Source organism: Neurospora crassa, linkage group II, assembly GCF_000182925.2.
Source record: "Neurospora crassa OR74A linkage group II, whole genome shotgun sequence".
Lineage (NCBI taxonomy): Eukaryota > Fungi > Ascomycota > Sordariomycetes > Sordariales > Sordariaceae > Neurospora > Neurospora crassa.
In genome coordinates, this window is record NC_026502.1 from 3,983,580 (window position 1) to 4,000,409 (window position 16,830).

At 54.0% G+C, this 16,830-nt stretch overlaps 3 protein-coding genes across 3 annotated transcripts; 1 reads left to right on the plus strand and 2 right to left on the minus strand.

Moving 5' to 3' along the window:
- Positions 1-202: 202 nt before the first annotated feature.
- NCU08417 (hypothetical protein) lies at positions 203-4,661 on the minus strand (the record flags this gene model as incomplete). Its single annotated transcript, XM_011395305.1, has 2 exons — positions 203-2,565; positions 2,617-4,661. The coding sequence occupies 2 exons, from the start codon at positions 4,659-4,661 to the stop codon at positions 444-446; spliced, it is 4,167 nt and encodes a 1,388-aa protein (XP_011393607.1). The 3' UTR covers positions 203-443.
- Positions 4,662-7,738: 3,077 nt separating this feature from the next.
- NCU16589 (hypothetical protein) lies at positions 7,739-9,042 on the plus strand. Its single transcript, XM_011395408.1, has 3 exons — positions 7,739-8,080; positions 8,372-8,508; positions 8,752-9,042. Exons 1-3 carry the CDS (start codon positions 7,961-7,963, stop codon positions 8,906-8,908), a joined length of 414 nt encoding a protein of 137 aa, XP_011393710.1. The 5' UTR covers positions 7,739-7,960; the 3' UTR covers positions 8,909-9,042.
- A 1,695-nt stretch (positions 9,043-10,737) lies between these two features.
- On the minus strand, positions 10,738-12,887 carry NCU08418 (tripeptidyl-peptidase). The gene is made up of 2 exons (XM_011395306.1): positions 11,883-12,887; positions 10,738-11,824 (listed from the first exon to the last, which is right to left on the minus strand). Exons 1-2 carry the CDS (start codon positions 12,841-12,843, stop codon positions 10,884-10,886), a joined length of 1,902 nt encoding a protein of 633 aa, XP_011393608.1. The 5' UTR covers positions 12,844-12,887; the 3' UTR covers positions 10,738-10,883.
- Between the last annotated feature and the right edge of the window lie 3,943 nt (positions 12,888-16,830).

Consider the following 16,830-nt stretch of genomic DNA (forward strand, 5'->3'; position numbering starts at 1 on the left):
TAACAAACCATTCATATATATACACCCGCGATTTCACCAATGTCCATTCTGTCACCATACATACCTAGACACTTCTCACATCAACAAGCCCGGCAGTACATACACACACAGGCGCCAACACACATAGCAACACACACACATACACATCAAAATACCGCAGCTGCCAAAAGCTAACAGCCACAATCAAATATCATCAGAAAGACTTCTAAAACGTTCTCTTTGATTTGAACTCAACTAAACCACCAATAACAACAGCCTGGTATCAAACATGCCCAGTGGCAACACCACAAAAACAGGCAAATGGCAATGCAACGCTTCTTTGTCTTTCGTTACACAGACAGTCATACACTTTTTGACAACTTGCAATCCGTTTTCCCTCACATTTCGATGCCCCAAAACTTTGTGTGGTATCATCCCACATTTCCCTCTTGCCAAATCTCTGCTTAAGCTTCCTCCTTGTCTTTGTCCTCATCTTTAGCCTCCTCGGTCGCAGAGGCAGAGGCAGGGGCAGCGGCGGGACTAGCAGTAACGGTAGCGGTAGTAGTCGTACTAGTAATCGTGGTAATGATGGCCGCAGCAGCCGCGTCAGCCGCGTCGTGATCAGCAGCTGCAGCAGAAGCAGCAGGAGAGGCAGGAGAGACAGAAGCGACAGCCTTGGCCGACTCTTCCGAAGCAACCGCAGGCGGTACCGTAGCTTCCCTGGCTTCAGTGGCGATCTCCGTGACCATAGCCTTCACGGCCTCTGGCTCGGCGGCGGCAGGTTTTGCAGCTTCGACGACTTCCTCCGCCGGCTTTGATGGCTCCTCTGCCGCCTCCTCCGGTTCTTCAACGATGGTATCGTCGTTGTCATCCGCCGTTTCTGTCTCCGTTTCCGGTACAGGAGTCTTTTCAACCTCCGCGGGAGGTTTAGCAGGGGCATCAAGGTTGGATACGGGTGGAGTGTCGGGCACTGGCTCGGTTTCCTTGACTGGCTCGGGCTCGGGCTCAGCCTCCTTTGCCTTGGGTTCAGGGCTGGTGACCTTCTCTTGCTCGACCCTCTTCTCCGGCTCGTTCTCCTGCTTCTTTTTATTTTCAGGCTCCGGTTTACTAGTCTTTTCCACCTCCATATCTTCTTCCATCGCCTTTTCTGATGCCTCCTTCTCGGCAGGCTTATCGGCCATTTCCACATCCTCCTTTTCACCGTCAGGCTTTTTCTTCTCCTGCTCCTTTTCTTGACTCTTGTCCCTTGTCTGCGCCGCTTGAGCCTCAGGCTCCAACTCCATCGTTACATCCCCGTCCTGGTCCTCTTCTCTTTGCTCCTCGGCTTCCTTCTCCGGTTCCTTCTCTCCCTCCTTCTCCTTCCCCTTGGGCTCAGGGACACACTCACCTGGCTGATGGTTCTCCTTATCCTCATCAGCCGCAGCCTTCTTGCCAGCCCCGGCTGACGGCCACCACTTGCTACTCTGCTGGCCCTCGTCAGACTCCTTCTCACGCTGCTCCTGCGGCGTCCCGCTCAGTCTGATCTGTCCCAACTTATTGAAACTCGAAAAAGGTGGGCTCTGTGCAATCTCCCGAAGAGCTTTGTTAATCCTATCACGCCTGCCCTTGCCTCTCAATCGATTTACGGGCTGCGCGCCATTGACGAGCCAGCGAATGTCCAGGATGGCGAAGCTGAGGCCGTCGTGCGACGAGCGTGAGTAAACGCCGTCGCCTTCTTCAAGGACGCTGCCCCATTCGCGGCTCTTGATGCCGAAGCGCGTGGTGGAGGCGTACTTTTCAAGCTTGGGGAGTATAACAAGGGTGACGTGGAGATCGCGGTTGGCTGGTACAGCCATGGGGCCGTTCCGAGGGGGTTCAGAGTACACCTCCGAGCCAGCCTCGTCTTTGACCGCCTGAGGACCATTACGCATGCTTGTCAGGATGTCGGAGGCGGTACTGACTGCCTCGTCCAAGCCTAAAAAGGCTGTATCCACATCCTCCGGCCACTCGCCTCTGAACCAACCAGCGTGGATGCAGGCAGCAATTACATCCGAGTCATCAGTGTAGATGTCGGTACCCCAGACAGCTCTCCTGGAAGTAATCTCCTCCCGTGCTTCTGGGGTGAGATGGGTCTTGCTAATCTTCACTGTCAAGGTGCAGTTTTCCTTGCCCTGGATCAAATCCCACGGCAAAGGCCGAGGGGTCGACTTGAAAGGTTGACGTGGCGGCCGTTTAGTGCGTGAATCCTGCCTTCGCGATGGCGACAGCTTGGGATCGTACACAACCTCACCCAGGTGGGACCGCGGAAGATCGGCCACGCTTTTCATCACCTCTTTCGAGTTGACCTCATGCTTGGGCTTGGGCAGTTGGACCGGCGGGGGACTCGGGGGTTGTACCGGGACCGCTTTAGCCAGACCGTTGTGGGGATGCGGCATCGATCGAGGAACAACATGGTGATGATGGTGAGTTGTCGGCAGGTCCTTGGCGAGCATCGCGTTGGGCGGAGGCACGGATGTCGCACCAGTCACGTTTTTGAACGGAGTGTTCCCCATGAGTGCAGGCCCAGGGCCTTGCTGCAGATCATGCCGATGATGGTGGTGGTGATGGCTGGGTTTGTTAGTAGCTCCCTGGGACAAGAATGATATAACATCAACGTACTGATGATGGTGGTGGGTATGATGGGTCTTGGTTCTTTTGCCGCGACCCCCCACGGGAGTCAACCTCCCTGTACTATCCTCATCCATTCTGGACTCGTCGTCCTTGAGCTTTCTACGTTTACCTCGGCCGGGGCCCTTGGGTCCAGGCTCGGCGAGTTCTTGGGGCGGTGGGACCCCGTCAGAATCCTCACGGCGCATCAAGCTGGCTCCAGTGAAGGGAAGCTGCTGCATTCCAGTGGGGATTGGGCTCATGGCCCCAACGCCGGTACCAATTCCGGAAAACATACGTCCGAACTCACTCTTGATACCAGGTTCGCCTGTTGGGCCAGCCAGCTGGGGTTGGGCACCCTGGACAGCCTGGGGCAAAGGCGAAAGGCGGCCCTTGCGGTTAATCTCCTGAATGCCCAATAAGTTCCGCTGGTGTCCAGAGGGAGCGAGTTCTTCCATATGACGACTTCTTGGGGAACCGTACAAAGAGCCTGTACCCACACCACTGTAGGCGACTGACGGAGGGGGCACGGGCTGGTCTTCTCGGCTACGAGGGGGGAGTTGCTGGTGCTGCATGTAATATGGATGTTGGTGTTGCTGCTGCTGCTGCTGTTGCTGCTGTTGCCGCTGCTCCATATGCATCATATTCATCCTTTGTCGTTGTTCTGGGGACTCAAACTGCATAGGACCCGGGCCATGAGCTGCCATGGAGTGTTGCTGATGGGGCGGGAGCGACGACGGAGGATACCGATCCGGCGGCGGACCCGTAGCATACGACGGGTGGCCATTGTACGGGGGCCCAGTGGTCACCGGATGCTCGTGCGGATGCCTGGCCATGTGTCCGGGCTGATCGTAAGGACCTCGGGCCTGATCAAAGCTCGGCCTGTGCCAATGACCCTGCTCTCGTGGGTCAGGAGGTCGGCCAAACTGAGGGGGGGCTCTCTGATGCTCCATCTGGCGAGCGTACTCGGCTTGTTGTTGCATCGGGTGTGGCCGTCCAGCGTCACTCCCCGACATGGTCCTCTCGCGGCGCTCCCTCTCACGCATCTCCTGGAATTCTCTTTCTTGGCGCTCCCTCTCTTGCCGTTCCCTTTCAGTCATGAACCGCTGCTCTTCGTATCGAATGGGACGTTCGGGGTTGTATTCTTCGACCGCTCGCCTGTCCTCTCTATGCCCATACATGTCGCCTGGCGGTGGTCTACCCATTTCCATGGGACGTGGCGGAGGAGCATTCGGGAAGGACTTGGGCTGGCTGTTGGGCCGCGGCGGCACCCCGGCCCCAGCCATATGCGCTTGCTCCCTTGCTTGTTCTGCAGCAGTTAGTGGCGGTCCCCTATTGCTATAGACCTGCGGTGTACCATAGCGCTGCACCTCCGGGGTGTAGCCACCCGAAGGCGACACAGCAATGCCCGTCCTAGGATCCCTAGGATCGCCCCTAGGATCTCGCGGGTCTCTAGGATCGCGCGGGTCTCGAACATCACGCGGGTCTCGAGGGTCGCGGCCATCAAACAGTCTGTGTCGGTCGGGTGTCTGTGGTCGGCGGAAACCAAAGTCGGGGCCTGGGCCACCCATCGTGTGCATTCGAGGGGATGCATGCATGGGTTGGTTATACGGCGGACCTGACACACCCGAGGGGGGCCCAGGCGGGTATGGACCGGCAGGAACGCCGGGATCGCGAGCTGGGGGAGGGCCGCCGAGCATAGAGGAGATGGACATGCTGCTGCCGGAGCCGGTCCTAGGCAGGGTCTCCAAGGCCGGGAGCTGGCGGTCCCTAGGAAATGCACTGGGTGGCCCGATGGCGACCGGAGGAGCTCGAGGAGGCGGGATGCCATAGGATCCACCCATCTGGTGCGCATTCGGCGGCGGACCTTGTTGAGAAGGGTGTGGCGGCTGTGGTGGCTGCTGCTGCTGCTGCTGCTGCTGTTGATGAGGGCCCGGGTGTTGTTGTTGTTGTTGTTGCGCGTGTTGCTGGGGATGTTGCTGTTGCGGATGCGCTTGCGGTGGGGGAGCCTGAGGAGGCGGCCCCTGCTGAGGAGGGGATGTGGGCGGCGGCGGCATCGCGCGATTAATGGGGCCGGGCCCTGATGTAATCGAAGAAGCGCTGGGGTGTCGCGAATGCGCCGGGGGCATCATCGGGCCGGATTCGTGTCGCAAATGCCGGGGCGGACCAGCGTGGTACTGGATCGGATCGGAGAGTTTGCGCGTGTGCAGATCCGCATGAAAAGTCGAATGCGACGAATGGGCGGAGGGCGAGTAGTGCTGTGACTGCGGCGGGGGTGGTTGCTGATGCGCTGGCTGCGGCGGCGAACGATGCGATGGTGGTAGTTGCGATTGATGTTGCTGCGGGTGCTGCTGTTGTTGTTGTTGTTGTTGTTGTTGTTGTTGTTGTTGTTGAAGATGACGAGGATGGGGATGGGGATGCTGCGCGTGTGGTTGAAGTGACGGCTGTGGTGGTGGTGGTGGCTGCGATGACGCGGGCGGAAATGGTGGGCGACCAAAGGCGGCGGTGGTGGTGGTGGTGTTCGCGTTTTGGGCAGAAGCTGGAGCAGCGTTCCCGTTCCGTGAAAACGGGAGCTGTGGTGCCGCCTGCTGGTGCTGCTGGTGCTGCTGGTGGTGTCTTGGATCCATCCTGTCGAAAAAAAAAGTGGAATGCTTGCTGGGGAAAAGAGCGGAGAGGGCGGACGGACGCTCGGGTAACAGGTACCCGCGGATCTCCAGTTTGAAGAAAAAAAAAAAAAAAAAAAAGTCGAGAAGTGGAATTAGCAACCAACAATGACGACTGTTTTTTTTTTTTTTTTTTTCCCCTTAGTCCCTGCGCCTAGACCAACGCACAATCCTTGACTAGGGCTGCACAGCGGCTGGACACCGACAAGCCGAGGTGAAGAGAGCACAGAGCAGCAACCTGGCAACCTCACAACTTGACGGCAGGACACAGGCTCGGGATTCGATTCTTTTCACCTTGTGTTTGAGACGCCTTAGCTGGACTGACTGGGAAGGTGGATCGACAAAGCTGACAGGAAGTTGGTGCTAACCTGGCTAGGCTCCCGTCTGGAGTTTGTCGACCTGTGACGGCGCGCCCAGACGAGTGACGGGGATGCCACTTGAACAAACAAAACGCGGTTCGACAGGAGAGTATCAGTCAGTCACCTAAGAACCCCGACTCTGGCTGTCAACGAAAAGAGACGGGACTCGACGTTCCTCAAGACTGGTGTGGTGAGGATCAGATGTGTGCCAACTGGAAACGAGGGAAAAGAGCACAAGAGCAAACTGAAGAAAGTGTAAGGACGGGAGTTGTTGGTTTGTTGCAAGGACAGACGGAAAGGTGTGCCAGGCCAGGTTCAGTTCGAATGTTGGAAGATAGATGGATGGCTGGATGGATGCAGGTGGACAGATCGATAGTATTCGATACGCCCGCCGTCGGTCCGTCTCAGCTTGGTTCTTCACTTTGGGGGAAAAGCAGGTAGATTTTGGTGTGTGGTAGGTTCGTTGTGGTGCCTGCAGTCGTGCGGTGCCTGTGCTGTCAGCTGCGTGTGGTGAGTGCCGTGCTGCGTGTGGTGTGGACTGTGGTGTGCTTCCACTTGGCCCTGCCCTGCCTGTCGGTCTTCCACTTCTGTGGAGAGATGGAAACCTGGCTGAGCGGGTGCGTCCCTCTCAGGTCGTGCCAGGGCCAGTCACCCACCACCCCCCGGCTTCACAAGCTCACAAGCTGCACGACTGGAACGGTCACCCCTGGACGAAGCCGGCGACCTGGTCCCACACTGCCCTGCCCAGGCTAACTTATTTCTGGGGAAAGGTTGGTCAGCTGCGTGACCGCCCGACGAACCTGCATTCGCGTTTGGAGATGCCACTCGTCGGTTTTTCTTGTGGTGTTTTACCTGTCCAACAACGAACGGTCCAACCCAGCGGCTCTTTTGGTTAGGTTGCTTCTTGTTCGCCTTTGGCCTTTCTTTTCGGTTCGTTGGAGACAACAAAGGCACAGTTGGCAGTCAGTGTACACCAGTTCCTCAGCCGCCTTCTTATACTGTAAAAGACTTGGAACCCAGAGACTGGGCCAGTGGACACAAGGACATAACAACAAACAGGACGTAGTCTACGCTTGATCTGTACAACGAGATGAAAGTCACTTGTTGTATTGGGTAGTCACGCATGCGGAGTAGATAAGCAGATGACCGGAAAGAAAGGCGGATCGCAAAGTCGCGGAATTCAAGACAGAGGACTCGGAAGAGAAAAAAAAAAAGCAAAGAAAAAGACGGAAGATCTGGACAGAAAAGGGAACCCAGCCAAAAGTATTCCGTACCCACATTAGCCAAAACAGGGATCTGGGGCGGACGCTAGCGTTCTTGGTGGGTGTGTTTGTTTGACAATTGGGGCAACGGGATTGACAGGGATCATGTTCTGTCATGAATAAATTCTCTTTTTCACAGGTGACGATGATGTGGCTTGAGCGCCCTTCCCGGACCGACTTCAGGGTCTTGTGTGTTTACATTCTCCGTTGGTGAGGATGATTATAATTGAAGCTCTTATCAAAACTTCATCAGCGACGGATCATCGTGTCGGTAACTGAAGTGAACAACAGATCAAAAGTCGGATCAAAGACAACTGGAGCTTCAGATCAGATGAAAGCTGGAACCCCAAGACAACTAGGTACCTAAACTAACGTCGCAATCGAAAGGCGGCATTGACAAGAGAAAAACCAGGTCGATCTTGTTACAACGATCAGGGCAGGCACGGCACAAGGAGCGGCCAACCACACCAAACCAAACACGGTAGGGCGCAACAGGGCAAGCACGGCACGGCAGCCCAGGGCACCACTCGCCCACCTTCCACTTTCCCCTCAGGGGACCCGCTCCATCATATCTCTATTGTCCACTTAGGTTTTTTGTCAGGGGAGAAGCGCCTCCTCCAACAAAACAATGAGGGGTAGGCACTCTCGACCGTCGAGAAAATGCGGGCAGGTGCGGGCAACAAAGCAGCGAAACCCGAATGAGGAGTCGTTGGGCAAACGAAATGCAACCTCACTCCCACTTTCCCATCCATCCAGTGATCCAGATCTTGTCTCAATTTCAGATCTTTCTACTGTCAAGTCGGGTCATCGAGATTCTGTCTCAGGTTTTCTACAACCAACCTTCGCTCTTTGCGCCATGAGACCGACAAACACCTTCAGCCCCCATCATCCCATGCTGTATCATATCGTCCTGCTCGTTTACCCCTCGGGATTTGACTGAGGACCACAGCCCCAAATGCCCCCCCCCGAATGCCCCCGCGATGCGATGCGATGTGATGCGTCACGGCCATGCCGCTGCAGTGCTCTGAGGCACAGATACTCTACCATATGACATTTGACTGCGTACAGTCGGATGCTACGGATGATGATGACCATGCCACGATCCCACAGGCTCGGATCCTTATTGACCGATATCTTATCAGCCGCCTCCTACCAAACCTCAGCCACGAAACACACGGATCACGCTGTCAAGGTAAACGGTTTCGGAATTCTCTGTCATCTGGAGTGCTTCCATTTGTTAACAAACACCTTTCCTGTCGCAGCCAAGACGGACTTTCCCCCGTTTCCTTGCCTCCCGAAAACCGTGGGACGGCACGCCAGGCACAGCAATCTTATCTCATCCCTATCAGCCTCGTACTACTTCGGGCGAATGCCAGTTGAACATCAGCCTCGGTGACGAACCAACAATGAAGAGACGATCGGAAACACCGTGAATGAGTACCCGAGTCAACGAGATGGAAACTGGCAAGCCTACGAGGGGAAGATACGGACAAAGTTCGGTTCCGAGACTGAGGACTGGGGACTCGAGATCATCACCAGCTGTTTGCTCAGCTGTAATAGACGTTATTACAATCCACCACAAGAGTATACGGGATGGCAAGGGAAGATGGCAACTCAAAGGTAAGGCTATGTGATGTGTAAGTTGTTCATTGCCTGCCCTGCGCCTTGCTACACAAGTCAAATTTTGGAAGCGTATTCAAAGGACATGGGCAAAGCCTGCCTGACCTGGAGGAAAATAGGCGATGTTGTCTTCCCTGTTTCCGAGCTTCAGTACCCGGAACTGGTGAGAGAAGAGACACTCAGGCTGCAGCAAGGACGACATGAAGCAACAATGCATCTGTTGACACTAGCATACGCACAAAGCTCGCTGCAAGGCAAAGCACCTCGACCCGTTGCTCTTGCATATTTCTTTTCTTCTTCTTCCTCTTTTTTTTTTTGTTTTTTTTTTTTTTTACTGTGGTTTTACCGACTCACATCTTGCGTGCGTTTTGATGTACAGAATCGGGCTTGTCCTGTATAAGTATATGTCCTCCCTGGTGCTCAGAGAGGAGATTGACCGTTGCCAATCTCCCGAGTTTTCGGTATGCATAAGTAGTCATAGATACAGCAGACATCAAGGTTGACATACTTCAAGAATCTGATTGATACACTAGCAGACCGACATCACTATAAGCTTTTGGATCATATCGATCTATCTGTCTTCAGTATATCATTACCGTTAATCAGCCAAGCCTTTCCATTTTCGATACCAGACTGTTGGTTCGATCGCCTTTCGCTTTGCCGATCTCCTCCTCGTAGCAACATCACGAAGCTGAAGAATGGCTGGCTAAGCCTCACAAGCACTTTGTAAGGAAAAGCTTGTCGGTGGCATTTGAGCACTGCATCACGTAGGTAGGTATGTACATGGGTCAGCATTGGAACCAGCAGTAGCCTGTCTAACACTGCCCCAAGTACTTATGTACCTGTTACAGCTGGCGTACTTGGACATACCGTACCTAAACATCGGATTGCCAGAAACGTAGCAGGAGCAGAAGCAGAAGCAGCAGCAAAAGCAGCAGTAGCCGCAGCAGTAGCCGCAGCAGTGAACATCACGTTCAAGCTCGGAAGTGGAAGTGATGCAATGCAGCAAAAAGACTGGACGGCCTGCGCAAAGACGGTACCAAAAGTGCCGAACCTAAACTTCAGCAATAACACCACTACAAGTAAAACAACGGGGAAAAGAAAGAACAAAGAATCTCTCCCATTCCATCCATCTTGCATAACCGAAAAAAATCCCAGGTTGTTGAAAAGTCTCTCTACCTATGCTAAGATGCCCACATCTTGAAGGTAAGAGAAGAGAAGCTAAGCTAAGCTAAGGTAAGAGAAGGTAAGGTAAGGTACGTATACTTATTTTCAGGGACCCACCCATAACTAGTGCTAGTACCTCTATACAACAACAAACTTCATCTACGTGGTAAATAAGGAAGCTCAAGTTAATCACTCACTCACTCAGGTTAGGTACCTTAGCTCTCTTTCTCAACAACTCAGTTCCTGAAGCAGTGAGTAAGTAAGTAAGTAAGTAAGTAAGTAAGTAAGTAAGTAAGTAAGTAAGTAAGTAAGTAAGTAAGTAAGTAAGTAAGTAAGTAAGTAAGTACACTTTTGGCTTTGATGGATGGATGGATGGATGGATGGATGGATGGATGGATGATAATTGATGAAGACGACGACGGAAGTCTCGTTACGACTGAACTGACGGATCACACACCTTTGCTGATGGGATGTTATCTGTGATCTGTTAGCTTGTTAGCTTGTTAGCTTGTTAGCTTGTTAGCTTGGCAAGTACCTTAGCTTGGTAAGTACCTTAGCTTGGTAAGTACCTTAGCTTGGTAAGTAGGTAGCTTGATATCGATGGTGGCTATACATCAACATGAAAGGAACATGGAAGAAACATCTTGGAACAGGCTGACGACGAACTGCATGGCTAGTATATACCCAGTATTTCCTGCGTCGGAATAGAAACTTTATGCCACGCCGAAATAATCATGGTTAACAAGCGAGGTTATATCTCTGCTGAAATGTCCATACACCAGTCGAGAGTTTCTTTGAAGTTGAGGTCGAAGTCGGGTGCTCTCTTGAAAGGAAAGGGAATGGAGGGAGGGAGGGAGGTTCCACTTGGGAAAAAGCAGGGGCTGACCAATCAACTAACACCGTTTCTCTTCCTGGTGAGCATGGACATTGAGAGGTCACGGACAGTACCTAAAGTACTTACCTACACTACACTACAGTACGTAGAGAGGAGACGGACTGCTGGCCGCCCAAAGGTTTGTTGCAAGTTCACTACAGATCACATCGATAACAAGGACGCAATACTTTTACGAGCATCGATCAAAGTAAGGATTCAAAGTCATTAGGCATTACCGTTCACTAACACATGAACAAAATATCCTAGGTATTCGTTACCGCTGCATGCATCGCAATGACCTCCTCATCAACACCCCCATCCATCCGCATTTCCATTAGGCGTTCTTAACCCCCGGCGCCGCCAGCGCCAACAACTTGTCAAACTTGGGCGTTCCCAATCCCGTAACGGGATCCCATCCCTCGGTAGCATTCCACTTGGCAGTTCCACCCACATCACCCGCAAACTCTGGCCTGCCGCGGCATCCAGTACCCGCACCATTCACGATATCCGTAAACGCGTCCTTGGAAGCATACAGCAAGGGGTTGATGAATCCCAAGCTTGGCAAGCCGTGGCTCTTGCGGGCAGCATTGAGCAGGGCAACGAGACCAGCGAACATGGGCGCCGAGGCAGAGGTACCCGAAACACCAACAAGACGACCGTCAACGTACACAGCGTACCGGGATGCCTGCGCACTCACGTCGGGGAAGCCACGGCCCTGCTCGTCAAAGAAGTCGCTGTACGTGTCGCCGATCTTGTCGAGGTACTTCTTGACAACGCGTTCCTGGTACACGGGGCGCTTGTGGTACATGGAGAAACCACCGGACGAGAAATCCACGGCCTTTTCGGGGCCCGTCTGGTAGGTGCCTCCAACCGAGGTAACCCACGGGCAGGCGCCCGGGAAGGTGGGCTCAAAATAAGTGCTGTTGGTGCCGTCGTTGCGGATGCAGGCGTCGCCGGGACCGGAGTCGCCCGAGGAGAAGATCACGGATACACCGCGCGCGCCGAGCTGGCCGATCATGGAGCACACCTTGAGGGCGTACTCGCGGGGCACGGATTGCTCTTCTTCACCGTACGAGGTGGAGAGGGTGGCGGGGAGCTCCGAGTTCTTCAGAGACAAAAGGTACTGGAAGAAATCGAGGTAGGGCTCGTTGGAGATCTCGGGGCCGGGCTGGTTGGCCGTAGGGACGAGCGGGCCGCGGCCGCCAATGGAGTACTCGCGGATCGGGATGGGGTTGGAGATGGCGAGGATGTATTGGAGGTCAAGGTTGGCCTCGACTGTGGGGGTTGTTAGTACGGAGCTTCAATGGAAAGACTGGAGTGGGGAAAAGCTCACCTCCGATTTTATCGGGAGACTGGTCATGGAGACCACCCTTGACCAGCTTGACGGTGTAGTTGCGGTCAGCAGCGTCAGGAATAAAGGCCTTGGCGAACGAGGTGAAATCGTCATAGTTGGAGTACTGCTCAAGGTACGAGGCAAAAGCGATGGTGTTCTTGTCCGAGGCAGAAGGCTTGTACTTGATGTTGTACAGGGAGCGAATCTCGTCGGGGTAGATGCAGCCGGTGCAAGTGGGGTGGTCCCCGCCAACCTTGACGTTGGCAATGTTCTTGGGCTCAGGCTCATCGAAGATCTCAAAGATGGTGGAGGCCTTGGCGGCGAGCTTGCCGAAACGGGTGGTGGGCTGGATCATGTCGACATGGGCATCCAGCTCATCGGGAACGCTGTACTGGAGAGTGCGGAGCTTGGGGCCCGTCTTGTCGCCGTCCTGCTGGTACCAGTCGAAAGTGGTGTTGAGCAGGTTGTTGGCCTTGGCGACCGAGGTGGTAAAGGAGACCCAGTCGTTGTCCACCTTGCCCTTGATGCCGTTGCGGTTGAGCCACGAGGTGACGGCATCCGTGGTCTCGTCCGCAGGGGCGACCAGCGAGCGAACCTCTTCGCTGCTCAGGTGCATGCCATACTCGTGGTGGTTGGGATCAGACACGCGGAGGATGGCAGTCTCAAGAGCATCGGGCTGGTGGGCGGGGAGGGCGATCTTAAGCGACACGCTCTCGTCGGCCGAGGCGGCGCGAACCTTTTTCCAGCCCGAGGGGACCGAAGGGAGGCTGCTCTTAACATGGGCAGAAGCGCCCGCGGCGAGGAGGAGGACGGACCAAAGCATAATGGTGATGGTCGACTGGTGGCCTGGTCTGGTTGGACTGAGGTGCGACTGGGAGAAAAGAAAGAAGATCGGGGGGGATAGGGAAGTTATATAGTCGGACGTTTGTCCTCCACGGAAAGGAGTACCAAGATCCAGCATGACATGATTTTTTGGAGTGGCAGCAACAACTTACGCGATAGCGGTCATAGGCCGTACAGAAAGACCGTAGATGCAGATCATGATGTCGTCCAAGGTATCAGGAGAACGCGTTGAGCTCCTTCCTCATTGGGTTAAGGTGCTCCCTGCACATGATGGACCGGCATGGAAGGGAACCCGCCTCGTCGAAAAAGCCGTGTCCGTTAAACCGACTGTGGTCTGTTATTTGGACAATTGCTTTTTGTGCTATGAATTGAAATGGTCTTTTTGTATTTTGCAATGCCGTCGTCTGTTTTTTGAAGAATCGCAATCTTTACCTGAATGACCGTGTTCCGTATTTGAGCATTTGTCGCAAAGGCTCAAGACTTGGAACTTTAACAAGTTCCACGCCTGTCTTGGTCGCATCGATTCCTATCGATATCACTGCATGCTCTTGGGAGGGCATATGTCCGGCATTTATGCATTACGCCCATAGAAACATTAGGTATTAATGCCACCGAAAATCCGTGCACGTTTTGATGCATTGAACCGGACAAGAAGTGGTAGCCATTGTACATATGTACCCAGAAGAGAAAGTCCGTCGAAGCTTTGAGTCTGAATCTGACCTTTGCGGTGTGTTGGCATGCACGCACTTAACACTTCCACGACATGGTCATTTGAGTACCTGACATAGTCTCTTTAACGGATCCGCGACAAACCGGTTTGCAACTAGCTTGAGGAATTCCAGCGACAATCCAGCACTTGTCATGTTCCCCGGGCGGCGGGCGGCGGTGGATGGAAGAAGAAGAGCACAAGGGAAGCTGGGCAATGAAGGAGGAGGAGGAGTATGTAACGTCAGGAACCGAAACAGAGAGTGACAGCCAGGAAAAGGCGTCCGGGTGTTTGCTCCACACCACTTGGCAAGTCACCGGCACTGACGATGATCGGCCCCCCAGCCCCAGCCCCGTTTAACTGAATGCGGTTAACTTGGGGGGGCGGCCCATAGGCGATTAAGGGCAGGTCGATACACACAGAGCCAGGCCGTGGATCAGGCCAAAAGATCGTCGTCGCGACTGTCAGTCACGAAGGGGCAGTTGGGTAGCCGACGATGTTCGTTCGTTCTTCTGTCAGCAGTTGTCGCGGATTGTTGGATGGATGGGATGCGGATCCGATGCTAGTCGATGCGGATCTGTTGATGGAAAGAGGAAGGTCGGTCGACACGGACTAAGAACCACCACGGGCCGGGAGAGGGTGTCATTGGCCAATTGCACTAAGGTAGGTACACTACACTACACGGAAAACCGGTCACCGTAGGTATGTAGTGTGTGTAACGAGATCTCTCATCTGCCGAGCGCTGCAGACTGGTGAGTGCAATACATATTGTGACAGAACAATGCTACCATTGGGCTGGCTGGCGACTCTGCGGCGGTCAGTGCCAGTCCAGAAGACGAAGGTGGTAGCCAGATGGGATGCTGTGGGCCATTATTATTTTGCTAGTCGCAATTTCATTTTGCTGATGGCGTTTGTAATGCGTCGTTTTCATCATATTCGTGTACAAGATAGGTGAGACGGTTGTACGCCGTCACGGCGTTTGCGACTTTGTCCTTCCTTCCTGATGGTGACAGTGATGGGAGTTCACGATGGCCTTCATCCCGTCGACTAGACGCACGGCCACTGGAGTGCCTCGGCAGTGAGCTACACTTGGCAAAGCTTGACCAGACGGCAACAGGCTTGCTGTCAAGTGGGATCAAAATTCTTGTCAATGTAACATTTCAGCCGGGACCATGGAATCTAACATTTTTCCTTCTCAGAGGCATGAATGTCGATCTAAGATAGTCAAATGTAGCTGCTATCTTGTCAGTGTTTGTTTGCTCGCTGTAGTTGTTGATGACTGATAGAGCAAGATCTCCATTTCTTGTTCTCGGCAATATTTCGTACGGCATGCCTCCCATCCCATACGTGCCGACACCGACACGCGATGGAATGACATGCCAACGCTGACCGGCACGAACCCCACTTTGGTGATGGTTGACCTTCCTCGTTAGGATATGGTTCTCCGCCATCACTATACGATGGAGTTTTCTATGAAAAATCGAATCGTCATGGTCGATGGCGCAAGAGACTGTCCGATGAGGAGACAGGCGGAAATGCCCGAACGATGCGATGCCAGAACCGAGGGGAATGGAGAGGGAGACGGAAAGACCAAAGGGAAAGGAACAGAAGATTCGGAGAGTCAGCATCCGCGTCTTGTTTAAATGAAACCGCCATGACCCAAAGTCGTTCTTATCCTTCGTATCATGATATAAATTGCTTCCTCACCCCTTTGCCTCCTCCTCACTCCCGGGCTGAAAGTAACGCAAATATTTTACTACTTGGCAGTGATAACGGTCTCTTGGGTGCCCGGTGCGGGTGGCTGCGTGGCTGCTTTGCCAACCTGCGTGGCGGTCAGGGTTCGGTGGCTGCTGCGCCGCGAGAATTACAGTCTCAAAAATCGGCAAGAGGACCATTGGTTTTGTCCAATTGCTGCTCATTTTGAACGGTTGACAACAGGATGATGTAAATACGGTTCCAAGGTCCGGACAGTTATGTTTGTGCTCCTCGACCGTTGACGGGATGGCATGTCCTCAACCTAAGGCCGGGCGTTCGGCGGTGTTTTCCAGGAGACCACTGCAGCAGGCCCACCCACAGTGAAAGATACGGCCCACAGACGGTCCGGAACGCCGCTACCGGATCTTTCGGCAGCGGCCTGGATCCGACCTCGCGTTCCTCCCGGATCGCGGTCGTCGTTCCGACCACAGCGGGGTCACAACGGGCCGTCCACGACTCGAGAAAAATTCCCGCCGTCGGCCTCTCTATGTAGTGTAGTGCAGACCATGGCAGCCTTCACCGTTCCACGGACGGACCGATAGTCTACAAGTGGAGTCGGACCCATCAGCCCGGATGCACACGGCTGAGAATGGGACAAGGCAATTTTGTTTGGATGAAAAAAAAAGGACCGAGGCCCGAGTACGGGAGGTGCCCGTTGGCCCCCATCACCACGCCGCAGGGAGCTTCCTTGGATCTCCAAAAGATTCAGCCACTTGTCGCGCTCTCTTGGCAGGCACGAAACGACGACGCCGGCAGCCGAAAGGAAGCTCAGTCACGACGAAGACCGGTTCATGTGAGGACGCGCGGGTTGGGCCTGTACGACGTCAGCGAGATGAAGATAATCAGCTCGATAATTAGTGGTTCATCTTGCTTCCCTTCTCGCTGGTGACGGGACCCTCACTGACGACTGCGGGCTACGAGACTGCGAGATTGGGGAGATTGAGCACTGCATAGTGTACAGGTACCTTACCTCTGGACATGAATGGCGGCGTTTGATTGGCGAGGTGCCTTGTGGTCTGTGTGCCACCGCAGTTCTAGACGTAGTGTACACTATAGCGACTGTGAGGAGGAGGAGGAGGAGGAGGAGGAGGAGGAGAGCGTGACCTTCAACCACAACCGTTACTAGTGTACACTACCGCTAGCCGAGCTGCCGTCATGCCGCCTAGTAGTGTATCATGATGGCTGATGGAAGTGGTGGTGATACCTACCTACATAGTGTACTTGGTCTTGGTTACCTACTTTGTCCCACGTTGGACAAGCCAACTTGGCTGCAGCAGGAATACCAGTAAGATGGGCATGTGCTCACTTGCAGATGGAGCTGATAGGGCCATGATAGATTCTGAGCCCTGTGACTTACAAAGTTGGCTGTTGATTGCGACGGGTTTTTCATTGGATGTTTATCTGGCCCAGTCGCATCACCAACTTGTCAAAACCTGCAGGGACGGGAGCATGAGCGATGGGAACTTGAAGTTGATGGGGGAAAAGAGACCGAAAGAGGTCCGTGCACAGTCTACCCCAAGACAACAAATATATCGACCAACACCGCTCACAGTCTCCGGTGAGGAGAGGAGGAGTTGGAGAAAGGGATGATATGTCTGTAGGTACTTGACATCTTTTGAGCTTATCTCTATCACGGCCAAGAAG